Consider the following 13,499-nt stretch of genomic DNA (forward strand, 5'->3'; position numbering starts at 1 on the left):
CGCCGGGAGCGCGGAGCGCGGATAAATGTAGCGCCGGGGCGCGGGCCGCCAGCTCTGCGAGGGGCCGGAGCGCAGCGGAGCCATGCAGTACCCACACCCCGGGCCGGCGGCGGCGGGCGCCGTGGGGGTGCCGCTGTACGCGCCCACGCCGTTGCTGCAGCCCGCGCACCCGACGCCGTTCTACATCGAGGACATCCTGGGCCGCGGGCCCGCCGCGCCCACCCCCGCCCCCACGCTGCCGTCCCCCAACTCCTCCTTCACCAGCCTCGTGTCTTCCTACCGGACCCCGGTGTACGAGCCCACGCCGATCCATCCCGCCTTCTCGCACCACTCCGCCGCCGCGCTGGCCGCCGCCTACGGACCCGGCGGCTTCGGGGGCCCTCTGTACCCCTTCCCAAGGACGGTGAACGACTACACGCACGCCCTGCTCCGCCACGACCCCCTGGGTAAGGCGGCCGGGGTCATGGCGGGGCCGAGCCGCGGCCGCGGCGAGGAAGGCGCCACCCGGCAGGTGGCAGCGTCCAGGAGGCGGCGGGGGCGGAGGGGGAGGCAATAGAAAGTTGTGGCAAAAGCGATCGAAAAGCGGCCCTCGGGCGCGCGCAGGGACAGGAGGCGCGTGCCCCAGTGGCGCGCTGCCGGGGCCGACCGCACCGTGACTCAGATTGGTTTTCCTGCACCTTGCAGGCGTCGGGGCGCGCGGGCCCGGGCGAGACCTCTGGCACTGCCGCGGGGGCTGGCGGCCGAAGGCAGCCCCGGGGCGCGCGTGTCGCTCGGGGTGGGGTCCCCTTAGCTGGAGGGACGGGGTAGGGAGTGCCAGGGCGCCCGGGCCGGCCCTGCGGGGCAGGGATAGCTGCTGGGCCCGGGTGGTTACGAGGCTGAACCTGGTTCAACAAGCTTGTGCAGTGAAAGAGCCTGACCCTTTCCGTTCATACAGGAAATCTTGAGTTCTCGATAGGAGTAAATCTGGTTTCAGAAGCTGTTAAGTGTTTTCCTGGCTGCATGAAGCAGACCCTTCCCCCGGAGTAGTGCACGCTGCTGATTATTTTATCGACATCCTCAATACAGACAAATTCAGGAAACACTCGACTTCTGATAGCCGGGATCCGTTTTTCTGATATTGTTCATTTCCTCTGTGTGGGATGTGACTTTATGGCAGCTAAAATAACCAGTTGCTTCCTTTTTTCCCCCGCCCCCGAAGCTGTTTTGCACTAGTCTGAAGCCTGACGTAAGCAAAATCTGGGAGAAAAAAAAAAAACAATGCCAGCTTTCAAAGTGTTTGGGGGCAGGCCTGCAGACCCACGGACGGACGGACGGACGGACTGACTGATAGGTCTTCGGAGTAGGAAAGGCGGGGAAGACACCTAGGACTTACGGTGTTCGCGGGGCTCGTCCCTCAGCGCACGGCCTAAGAAACAAGCCGACGGGGATCCGCACTCCCGAGGGGCCCTTGGCGGCTCCGGCATCGGAAGCCCCGGGGGCATAAAGAAACGGGGCTCCTTGCCTTGGGCCGCCAGGGTTTTAGATTTACTCTCTGCTATTGGCAGCTTCTTTGGGGACCCTAGAGACAACGTAACATTTTAATTAAAATTTTAATGTCTTCACGTTTATGATGAGGCCTTTAGCTCAGCCCTCCACCCTCTTTTCTCATCGTTAAGATTTGGAGGGGATTATATTTTAACTCCTTAAAAAAAAGTTAACGTATTTTTTTTTTAAGTTATCATATTTTTGATCCCAGTTTCGAGGGTTTGGTGCGGTGGCTCCTGTCCGGCGTGGTTCCGTTCGCCTGCTGGGGCGGGAGCGGGACCCTCAGTCGGGCCGCGTCGGGGGCGAACGTTGTCACAGAGCGCGCCCTGGGTTTCCTTGGGTTACTGCTGGGACCGCGCAGGAGGAAGCAAAGGGCTTTTCGAGATAGACCAACAGGAAACACATTGACGGAAATGTTGCCATAGCCCACGGGGTAGCTTTAACTGGCCGCCCCCGCCGCCGGGTGTGAAATCAGAGGAGGAGGCCGCAGCGCCCTGGAGCCAGGATTGGAAGCTCCACGAACCCGGGCCCCAGGGCTTCCCAAGTGGGCTCCCCGCGGCGGCACCTGGCCAGAACACCTCGGGTAGTGTAGCAGTCCACGCCCCCCCCCCCCCCCAACATACACACACTCGGGTGTTTGGAAAGTGCAGCTCACCAAGAGAGAGGGCCTAGAGGTGCAAAAAGTTGTGTATAAATTCCAGAGAGACTTGTTAAGGAGTGTCGTGGTATTTTAAACTCCATTTATAGTGTGTGTTCTTTTGGGGATCAAAAGACTTGTGCGTTTGAAATCATTTATGGGTGTGATGGCAGTTTGCATCTGTGAGTGTACAAGGGTGGTCTGTGTGCACATGCAATGTAGATGTGTGTGCCTTTGGGTGTTTCTGTCTCCAGGTATGCATGTGCCTTGGGGGGAACGCATTGGGTCCTTGTATGGATGGGTGTGAACAAGTTCGGCTGAGGGTCCGTCTAGTTCCCTCCTCCCCTTTGTCACCCCCAGGGCCTGACGGCTCCAGGGCTGTCACTAACCTCTGCTCTCGCTGCCCTGTAGGCAAACCCCTGCTCTGGAGCCCTTTCTTGCAGAGGCCTCTGCATAAAAGGAAAGGCGGCCAGGTGAGGTTCTCCAACGACCAGACCATCGAGTTGGAGAAGAAGTTTGAGACCCAAAAGTACCTCTCTCCTCCCGAGAGGAAGCGTCTGGCCAAGATGCTGCAGCTCAGTGAGAGACAGGTGAGCGCGCCTGCGGGCTGGGGGCAGATTCCTGGGGCAGGGGGCTGGGGGCGGAGACCTGGGGCGGGGGGAGCCACCGTGGGCTCAGGCGTTCCTCGTCGCCCCCTAATGCCTGGAGCTCTTGCCAGCTCCACAGCCCCAGATCAGCTCCGGTACTCCCCAGGTCGCTTGGGTTTGTGGCAAGCTTTCTTTCTCTTTCCTGTAGGTTAAAACCTGGTTTCAGAATCGACGTGCTAAATGGAGAAGACTAAAACAGGTATCGACAAGGTTCCGTTTCTATGGAAATAAATATTTTTATCATGTTATCTCAATGCGAGGCCTGTTATGGGTTGTATGCAAAAGTCATTTGAGAGACTATTTAACCTCTTCACCTTGATTAAAAAGGCAAATAGTCCTGCTGAAATTCAGGATGAGTTGCTCAGGTGGCAGTAATGCTAAAAGCACCTAATGCAGTTCCTATATCAATTATGCTTGGGTTTTCACACACTGGCTAGTAAAACTCTGGGCTAATTGTTTTATAAACCCCATATGTTGTTTATCTAATTAACGCAGGAAAGATAAAGTAATTGACAGTAAATGACTTACGCAGTTATCTTTGGGAGAAAATTGTTTCTTTTATTTACACAGCCATAATAAAACCAGGCAGAGCTCAAGGGTAAATATAAGGAAATAAACACCTTTAAGTCTTGTTTGCACTGTTTTTTTTTTAAGAAGAATTAAATATCAAAGAGTTTAAAATTATTTCCCATCTAATGCCAGCTCTTAAGATGAATATAAGACAGGTAAGAGAATATACAAGCTTATTTGGAAAGTAGCTTAAACTTACTAACAGTCTTTTTTTCCAATGAAAAATACTGCGTAAATACTATTATGCAGTATGTGATAAAAAGTAAAGGCTAATTCAGTTTTTGAAAAACCTCTTTTGACTTAAACCTAAAGATTTGTTTTTGATGTTCCAGTCTGGATGTCTTCTCCAGAGTTTTCTAGCAATTGTTGAACTGTTCATATGCCAGTGTATGTACAGCTTAGAATAAAATATCTTTGAAACCGTATTGGGGGGGATTGAAAGCAGTGTGCATTTTTAAATTTAGTGATCCTAACTTTTTCATTAGAAATAAGATGGTGTCACAAAGAGTACTTTGAGACAGAAAATAAATTGTTCATAATTTCATTATTCTAACATTTAAAAATTTGTAGATTCTCTCTCAATCTCTGACCTTGTGCATCTCTTGGTTGCTTAGTTACAAGCCTAGTGAATATATTATTCTATAGTCTTACTTTAAAAAAGCCTTTAGCAATATATCGTATTTCTTTGTAGTGTTTATGTCTGCTTTAGACAAACAGAATTAAAAATTCACTCATATATTTAGTTCTTGTTCAAAGGCTTGACTGCAGTTTACCAGGGATTTTTTAAATAGTGGTTCCTATGTAACGTGGGAATATATTTTCCAGAAACTTCCCCCGGATTTTAAGTAAATTGTAATTGTCTCCCTTTACAGTTGGCAGTATTCTTCCAGTTCTGCCTTTTTACCTTTGCCATGATTTTGTGACTATAATGAGTATTCGTAAGTTTATAGATTTACTCCAGCAAATGGATGAAAAAGTATTCCATTTTGAAACTTCCCTGAATTTACTATTTAGCATTCATATTTCTTAAATGTCTGGAAGACCCTGTTAAATGGCAAGGTTTAAAAATGCTTGAAGAGGGACGCCTGGGTGGCTCAGTGGTTGAGCGTCTGCCTTTGGCCCAAGGCGTGCGTGATCCTGGAGGCCCAGGATCAAGTCCCACATGGGGCTCCCTGCATGGAGCCTGCTTCTCCCTCTGCCTTTGTCCTACCTCTTTCTCTGTGTCTCTCATGAATAAATAAATAAAATCTTAAAAAAAAAAAAAGCTTGAAAAATGAAGATAGTGTGTATCTGTAATGATCTATTCTCTCCTCTCCCCTAAACTTTTAAGAATCTTGAAAGTTGAAAGCACTAGGTATAACTAAAAATCTTAAAGGTGATAGAGAATGAAAACACATTTTGATATATGTCTCTTATGTCTCCATATTTCATGAGCCTACCAATTTCCATCTTCATTCCTTTCAGGAGAACCCTCAAAGCAATAAAAAAGAAGAACTAGAAAGTTTGGACAATCCCTGTGACCAGAGGCAAGACTTGTCCAGTGAGCAAAATAAAGGTGCCTTGGACAGCTCTCAATGTTCACCCTCCCCTGCCTCCCAGGAAGACCTTGAATCAGAGATTTCAGAGGATTCTGATCAGGAAGTGGACATTGAGGGCGATAAAGGCTATTTTAATGCTGGATGATGACCACTGACATTCGGAAAGTTCAGAAAACTAGACTCGGGAATAACATTTGCTACAGAAAATCTCTGTAGACATACTGGAAAGCTATGAGAGAGGGAATCAATTTTCTGGAAACCTGAAATATTTGGTGCACTGGCTAAGCAGCAAACTTACATTGAAACCTTTAATTTTTACTTAAATGGCTTATGTACTGATTGTAGATTGTATGATGAAGGGACTCTTCACTGATTGAATTCACCCCCTTTTTAAAAAAGTAATTTTTTTTTCTATTTATAAAAAGTAATTTTGAACTTTTTTCATTAAATTTTTAAGTTATAACTTTAAAGATTTTAATAAGATCTTGAATAACTTTTTAATCTGTATCTACATCACACTTACTGGAAAACCAAAAGGGCACCCCAGATTCCAGAGGTATGCCATGGAAAGGGGTGGCGGCCACATTTCAGACAGCCTTGGAATATTTTAAAAGGAAGAAACATCCTTTACTTTCATATTACATTCTTACACTGCTGCCTTAAATCCAATATGATCTCAGAGATCGTGTCTCGGGGGATGTGTGTGTTCTTTTTGTCAGATATAGTTGATAAGAATCTTAAATGCTTGTTTTGCACTATCACTTAGTACCTTGTATGACTAAGTTGTTAAGGGAATAGTACAGTCCAATTCAAGCAGAGAAACTGACTTGTCGGTGGCTAAAATTAATCACGGATGAACTAGAAGTAGCAGGTTAACTAAATGTAAGTAGACTGTAGATATTTGTGTTTTATATCAAACTGTTTATAATGTGTATGTATATATAATTGTTCACTGTAAAAAAAAAAAATGACCGAAATGGTTTTTTTTTTTTTTTTAAATGAGTAACTTGTGTATAAAATAAACCCGTCGGCAAGACGACTGACCTCGAGGGACCTCTCATTCTTCCAACGAAACAAACGCACACCTCTCATTACCGTTCCTCCAAGCGCCACTCGGGTCCCGGCGCGGGGCAGGGCGCGGGGCAGGGCGCGGGGCAGGGCGCGGGGCAGGGCGCGGGGCGGTAGACCTGGGCCTTTCCCTCGCGGAGGAGGGAGGCTGGGGGCAGGGGAGGGTCTGGACGTGTGCGTGTGGCGGCCGGGGGAGGTCCCCGCCGCGGACCCGGGGTGCGGCAGGTAGCTGCAAGAGCCGGGGGCCGAGGCCGGCTGCGCGGGGAGCCGCGAGGCCGCCGAACCCCATCGATTCGCCCCGGCTCCCAGGCTGGCCCGGGCCGCCGTCCTTGACCGGCGTGAGTCAACACTGCGTCATCCCTTGGCGGCCTCATCCCTTGGCGGCGGAGCCCGGGGCGGCGGGGGGTCCGCGGAGGGGGTGGAGGGAGCCTGCCCGGGAAGAGCCGGGAGGTGGTGTGAGACCGCGAGTCTCAAGCTACAGCCAGCTTCAGAAGCACCTGCACAGCTCGAAACTCTTGGCCAGCCCTGTCGCCAGAGTTTCTGATTTGGTAGGTCTAGAATGGCACCGGGAATTTGCACTTCAGCAAGTGATCAAGTGATGGCAAAGCTGCTGGTAGGAGGACCGAGCTCCAAGAACCACTGTTCTAAGGCGCTCCTCCGGTGGAAGCAGGTGGGGCCCCGCATACCCCCTCCTTTCTCACCTGCTTCCCTTCTCCCAGTCACTCCTCTCAGTGTGGGAGCAGGTGGCGGAGAGGACTGTAAGGGAGGAAGAGGCAAACCGGGCCTATCTAGGCCTGTGGGAGCAAGAGTCTGATGGCTATGGGGGCCTGGCAGGGCCAAGGAAGGGGTACTGTGAGATGAGAGAATGGAAGCCCCAGGTAAGGCGGGATGTGGGGGTGAGTGCAAGGGTGGCCTGATGTTTCTGATTGGCCCAGGGATTGCATCCAGCTGCTTGCCTAGTGGAGCCAGGAACCATCAGGCCCCTGACATTCCAGGAAAGTGATGAGAGGCCTGTTGGGGGAGAGGTCCAGAAACCTCTTCCTCTAGCCTGGGCCTCCATGGAAGCCTGTAGTTGTTTGTGGAGTTGCCTGACTGAGGGTACCCGAAGGAATGACACTGTCCCCTGCATTGCTGATGGGGGCTATGGTTCCCCAGACCTAGGCCCTCCAGTGAAGACATAGTGAAAAGTTTTCTGCTTTTAGGGAGCTGTTAGAGTCTGTCTCCTTATATTCCAAGAAGGCACCTGGAATTGGCTGTGAATTTAAATTTCTGAGAAAATTAGCACCAGGTGCTTAAACAGAGAAGTGTGAATAGGCCTGGAAGTTTAATCATTTGGGCTGGGAGTTTTAGTTGTTGGCCTCAGTTCTCTCATCTGTGGAATGGAGATGGTCTCATTGATCTACATGATCCTCTCCAGCCGCCAAATTCCCAACTCAGCTCAAGATCTTTATCTTTTTTTATAATTTTTTTAATTTTTTATTTTTAAAGATTTTATTTATTTATTCATGAGAGACACAAAGAGAGAGAGAGAGAGAGGCAGAGAGAGAAGCAGGCTCCATGCAGGGACTCGATCCTGTGACTCAAGGGCTGAAGGCAGGCGCCAAACCGCTGAGCCACCCAGGGATCCCCTCAAGATCTTTATCTTTATGGTTTCCCCTATTCTCTGCCTACATCTAGGTTTCAAGGGTCATCATCAGTCTCACTTGAAAATGGGGCTGTCTGCATCAGAGTTTTGGAGAATGGGAGGCTTGTGGGCCTAATATTGAATTAAAGCAATCCTGAAATCAGTTCGTGTGTGTTTCACTCCTGGAGATAACCTCTGGTTAATGTTTATTCTTGAGAATAACTATCATGATGATCAAGCAGAGAAATACAGCCTTATGTATTGATTGACACTAGAAAAGTTGAAGGGCGAAATCTTGTTTTAAAGTAGAGTTTCCTGAATCCAGAATGTTTTCTAGTTTAAAGCTATTCCTGACCCTCCTCAAATTGCTCATATTCTGAATCTAAACATAGTCTTAAGGATCAAGAGCATGTTCAGTGGAGAAGTACAGTATTCTCAGGGCATGGGTTGGCATTAACTGTTTTCAAAATGTCCCATTGCAGATCGCCAATGAATATTTACAAATTCTTCCTACAATCCAGGCATTTTTCATTTGTTTGTCTTTTGGCTATTTCATGTTGAAGCAGCATGTATGACCTTTACAGCACAACTCCTGTCTTGTTTTTAACTCTTTTTATCAGGAGATTCAACTTGAAAACGGTTATCATTTAGCAGAAAGACAAACAGAAAAGCACATTTTTGTAAGCAAAACGTTAATGATTGGAAGAATTGCCCTAATTTCACCATGACAGTGTGTGATTAATCCCCTGGGTCATGTACTTATACTTTAAGTTATTCAGTTCGTTGGTCTTTGATATTCAGAACCCTTTCTAACTTAATAGGATATTGATTTTGTTGGATGATGTACTTTGACTCTTTAAACAACATCACTTTTAGGGATGACTAGCCTGCTGTGTAGTATTTTATTTAGAGAACTATTGCATAAGGTTTCTTTTTCTTACTTTTTATGGTTTTCTCAGGGTGAAAGCTGATAAAACATCTTGTGGGAAAAGAGGAAACCATCTCTGATAGTGAAAGTACCTATTCTCTTTCAACATTTCTGACAACTTTTTTTTTTGTGGTTTCATTGCTGTGAATATTCATTTTACTTAATGGAGGCAGGGCAAGGATTCAAGAAAATGTATTTGGACGTGGGGGAAGTGCACTTCGTTGGGAACAGACTGCCCTTACTAAAATTCCTATTCTAGTTATACTGCCTTGTGTAACTCAAGCTCAGAAGCTCACTCTTTTGATCTTTCTTTAAAATCCAGTAATCAATGATCCTTTAAATCTGTGCTTGGAGGTGAGAATTTTGTGACTCCTGGCAACATGGGACAGAATGTGGAGAACGAAACAGTCACCTGGGATGCTTCTGAATGGTTAGGAGTTTGGTCTCTTGTAAAAATAATCAGATGTTGTACCCACATTTCCATCACTTTGGATTTCATGAAATTCCAGCTGGATTCTGTATTTGTCCAAATTCTGTCCTTTGATACTTTTTTTTTTTTTTTTTTGGTGTTGTTAAATCCAAATGACAACCACTTTGGAGATTCTTACCACCTACCAAAATATCTGAGATCCAGGATATCTTCAGATCTAGCTGAGGGGACACCAATGTCAGGAATTATGCTATGCCATTGTGGATAAAAGAAGGGCTTGCAGAATGGCTCTCTTGTTGGTTGGGGGCCTTGGGAACTGTGAATTCTCAGCCCAGCTTCTAGAGAGGTGGGCTGCTTACCTGAGAGGAAGCATCAGACCTGGCACTCAGTGGGTGCCAAGCATTAGCTAGAAAAACTAGAAAGTCCTCACTAACTCCCTTCTTTTAGGGTGGCTCTTTGATACGCTGTAGCAGGCGGTAAATCTCCTCTGTCTGATGTACACAAATCTCTGCAGACAATGGAAAGGGCTGTGGGGAGGAGACCTTGGAGCTGGCAAAGGCATTTCCTGTCTGCAAAGGATCTCGACTTTGGAGCATCCGGGGGTTGCCTCGAGGTTTTTGAGGCAGCCGAACACTTTTCCGAGTAGCTACTTAAAAAAAAAAAGAAGAGAAGAAAGAGGAAAAAAGGGAGGGGGTCACTGCCAATTTCAAGTAATTTTTCCAGATGGAAGCCAATGAGACATATCCTCATTTAAAAAATATATATTAAAGCTTATTTTCTAACCATTTGAATTTTTTCTAATTTGAAAGGGAAGTTTGGGATCATTAAAAATCTTAAACATTCAAAAATCTCATCACTCTCCAAAGACAACTACAGGGAAAAGTTAACGGTACCCATCCCCCCAACCCCTCCACACCAAGATACTTGCAGGAAGAGAAATGCCTATTGAGTTTTCTCCATGAAACTTGTTTATATTTTTCTTTTGTAATTTAATTCTACCTCCTCATCCTTCCTTACCTCTCTCTACTTCTTTTTATTCATTTCCTTTCTCCACTCCACCTACCCGTACTACCACCCCCCATTCAGGATTTCTCTTCCTCATTGATTTTATTTCCCCATTAAGAATAAAAAATGACTAGTCTCAGTTCTTTAGATGTCACAATTAGGGCCAAGATTTTCTTGGCCTTAATAGTGACAAATATATAGAAATGTTCAACTTTCAGGTGGAAATTCTAGGTTTGAGGAAGATGTTACTGGAGTCCTAGAACACTGCCCTCATCCCTCTAAACAGTTCTTTAGTTTAGCTTTTTTGTTTTTGTTTTCTTTTTTAGACCAGGTAAGTGATAATAGTGAGAGTAATAGAAAAGTAATAATATTTGTCCCTCTGGACCGCCTGGGTGGCTCAGCTGGTTAAGTGTCCCACTCTTGATCTCAGATCAGGAAGTCATGGCAGAGGCCTCCAGGGGCTCTTGGCAGAGAAAAGGAGATGGGATTGTAGTCCCAGGGAGGGGGATGATCATGTTCAGAGACCTGGAGATGAAAGAGGCCAAGGAATAAGTATGACAAGAATCTCCAGAGGTTCTTGAATCCAGAATTTTGGAAATGGGATTATGGACTGGTATTCTCCTCCTCCAGTCACATAGATCTCTTGGCTTTTAGGTTTGCAGTTTCCTCCCTCTGCAATTCTCTTCCCCTAGACAGCCTCCGAGCTGGCTCCCTTACCTCCCACAGGCTTGGACTTCCTTAGCCACCCTATTTAAAATCATAAGCCCTCTTCCCTCATCCCCTCCCACAATCTGCTTTCCTTTATTTCACTTACTATAATTGTATATCATATTTTTACTTATTTATTATTTACCTCTCCTCATTGAAATGGGAATGCCATGAGGGCAAAGATATTTGTGTTTTATCTACTGCTGTGTATCTCCAGCATCTGTATCTGACACATAATAGGTACTCCATAAGTGTGCATTAAATGAATGAATTAATGAATGTATATTGAACATTTACTATGTATTAACATATTAACATTATAGAAGTCCTCTATCATTTAATCCTCACAAAAATTCTATGAGGTAGATTAGCCCATTTTCTAGATAAGGAAACTGTTACCAAGAAGTTAAGCCCAAAACCTCAATTACTATACTAATGTTGTAATGTGACCTTCTTTGTGGAATCTCCTGACCTTGAGAATGTATCAAGCAGAGTATAATTCTAGCTATAAGGTTCATTTTATGTAATCTTTTTGCCTTCATTCAAGTCTAGCATTATATCTGGAAGGGGTGGGTGATGGGCGTAACGGAGGGCACATGATGAGATGAGTACAGGGTGTTATACTATATGTTGGTAAATTGGACTTAAATAAAAATGTTTTTAAAATTTAGAAGGGATTACAATACAGTATAGGAGATATGCAGTTTCTGTCTGTGTAGCCCATTATTCTATCACCCTAGGAAACCAATAAACTGGATCACTATTCCTATTTTCTGAGGACATGAGCATTATAAAATACGCTTTCTACTTTTCAAGGTGTTAAAAGAAAGGTCTGCTACTGGTCAATGTTGTTTGGTGTTCCTCTTATATACACTGTTTGGTATCATTGCATTTATTTTTCATCTGACTTACTGATGAATGTTCCACAAAAGGCCTCTGAACATAGAGCAGTGCCATGGCTTCTATAGGGTCTAAAATACATCTAGCTCTGTGTTTGGCATGTGGTAAGCTGTTAATACATGTTGTACTACAGAATGAGAGTGAAAACCCTACGCCTTCTGCAGTGGAGAGAAGAAATATTTCTCTTCCATAATGAGCTCTGCACCCTTTATGCTTCCTGTTCATTGGCCACAAAAACACAGCTTTCCTGGATGGCTCCAGGAGCTCAGCAGAATGCATGATAGGACTGCAAGTGGAGGAGAGTCTGCGGGGCTGGGGCATGGGTGGGGTGGTGTAGGGGTGGGGGATGTGATTAAGGCTATTCAAGCCTACAGGCACTACAAGGAGATGTTCTTTCCCCTCTTTTTACTGACATGAATATGAAGAGGAAGTGCTTTTGTGGGTTTATATTGGTTCTTTTCCCTTCAGATTTGGCAATTTCATTCAATTTGACATTTACACTTCTCAATTTCAACGTTAGTTAAACTATACCTATTTTGCTGAAAAAAGACACCATTTGTTATTACTATTATTTGTATTGACATCATCCATTTAGCAATTGGAAGCAGGAAAACCCAAGTGTTTATAAATTATTTCTTCAAGTATTTTATGAATTGCAAAGAAATGATTGTAGAAGGAACATAAAATGTGTCTGCTTCAATGTCACACCCTAGTTCAAAGTTTTAGCCTTCCTTAGCTGCTTATGGAATCTGCAATACTGCAGACTTTCCATTAATTGTAAACTAGACCAGACTAATTCAATAAATGTTTAAAAAATGGCCCCTGAGTGCAGGTTCAGAGGTCTAGAGGAAGTGGTTTCTTAGACACCTGCCTCCCATATATTGACTCGATGGTATGTAGGTGGAAGTGAGATAGTTATAATGATGTATAGTGCTGTTGATTAGTTAATTGGAGGTGAAATTTTTAGTTTCACCAAGCAATTACCTGACCTCATTAAGGTCTTTAAAATTGCCCAAAAAGCCATTTTGGCTGAAGCAGCTGCTCCTTGTTTGGATGTTGTTTCAGGCATTAAGAAAAGCACAATGCTAGTGGTAACCAGGGAATATAAGCCTGCAATTTCTGGAATATATTGTTCTGAATCTTAGCCATTATTCATTATTATCTATCCTGTCCGAACATGAGACACTAAAATCTGTTTACATTTGTATGGTATTTCTTTTCAGACAGTTTTTTTGAAGTATCATGTTTACAAAATATGTATTTTTAACAAATGAAATTGTTTTTGAAAACAGTGTCAGCTTTATTTTAATTTTTAAGGAAACTTCTTGTTAAAGTATAACTTACATACAAAAAAGTTCATGATCATGGGTGTATAGCTCACAAAATGAATACATTTGTTGACACAGAATATGGAACTTCTGGATCTCTAGAAATTTCCTTTTTGTCCCTCCTCTCTGGGTTACTGTCCACAAGGCCATCCCAAGGGAAACCATTATCCTGATTCTAATTTTTTTTTTTAAGATTTTATGTTTTAAACATGGGCTCAAACTCACAACCCCGAGATCAAAAGTCATATACTCTTCCAACTGAGCTATCCAAGTGCCCCTTCACAATCCTGATTCCAAATAACATGGACTCATTCGCTGATTTTTGAACTTTATATAAACAGAATTCTACAGTATGTTTTCTTCAATCTCTGGCTTCTTTAGTTTACTTCTTTTTTAAAAAAAGATTTTATTTATTTATTCATGAGAGACACACACACAGAGAGAGGCAGAGACATAGGCAGAGGGAGAAGCAGGCTCCATGCAGGGAGCCTGACGTGGGACTCCATCCTGGGTCTCCAGATTCAGGCCCTGGGCCCAAGGCAGGCGCTAAACCACTAAGCCACCGGTTACTTTTTTGCCCCTAGTTTACTTT

The 13,499-nt window shown here is 44.9% G+C and overlaps 1 protein-coding gene and 1 long non-coding RNA gene across 3 annotated transcripts in view; both read left to right on the forward strand.

Moving 5' to 3' along the window:
• Nucleotides 1-5,965, forward strand: HHEX (hematopoietically expressed homeobox). Its single transcript, XM_025466523.3, has 4 exons — nucleotides 1-446; nucleotides 2,573-2,751; nucleotides 2,957-3,007; nucleotides 4,843-5,965. Exons 1-4 carry the CDS (start codon nucleotides 83-85, stop codon nucleotides 5,059-5,061), a joined length of 813 nt encoding a protein of 270 aa, XP_025322308.1. The 5' UTR covers nucleotides 1-82; the 3' UTR covers nucleotides 5,062-5,965.
• Nucleotides 5,966-6,383: 418 nt separating this feature from the next.
• Nucleotides 6,384-13,499, forward strand: part of LOC112672067 (uncharacterized) — a 64,926-nt gene continuing 57,810 nt past the window's right edge. For both annotated transcript variants that reach the window (XR_004810319.2, XR_004810320.2), the window contains exon 1: nucleotides 6,384-6,532. This is a non-coding gene — a long non-coding RNA (uncharacterized LOC112672067). The remainder of the gene's footprint in view (nucleotides 6,533-13,499) is intronic.

This window comes from Canis lupus, chromosome 28 (genome assembly GCF_003254725.2).
Source record: "Canis lupus dingo isolate Sandy chromosome 28, ASM325472v2, whole genome shotgun sequence".
Taxonomy (NCBI): Eukaryota; Metazoa; Chordata; class Mammalia; order Carnivora; family Canidae; genus Canis; species Canis lupus.

Bases quoted from the DNA above. Each gene is read 5' to 3' on its own strand.
- HHEX (XM_025466523.3), top strand. From the start codon at position 83: ATGCAGTACCCACACCCCGGGCCGGCGGCGGCGGGCGCCGTGGGGGTG. The intron at 2,752-2,956 runs GTGAGCGCGCCT...TCTTTCCTGTAG, and splicing joins TGCAGCTCAGTGAGAGACAG to GTTAAAACCTGGTTTCAGAA. The intron at 3,008-4,842 runs GTATCGACAAGG...CATTCCTTTCAG, and splicing joins AATGGAGAAGACTAAAACAG to GAGAACCCTCAAAGCAATAA.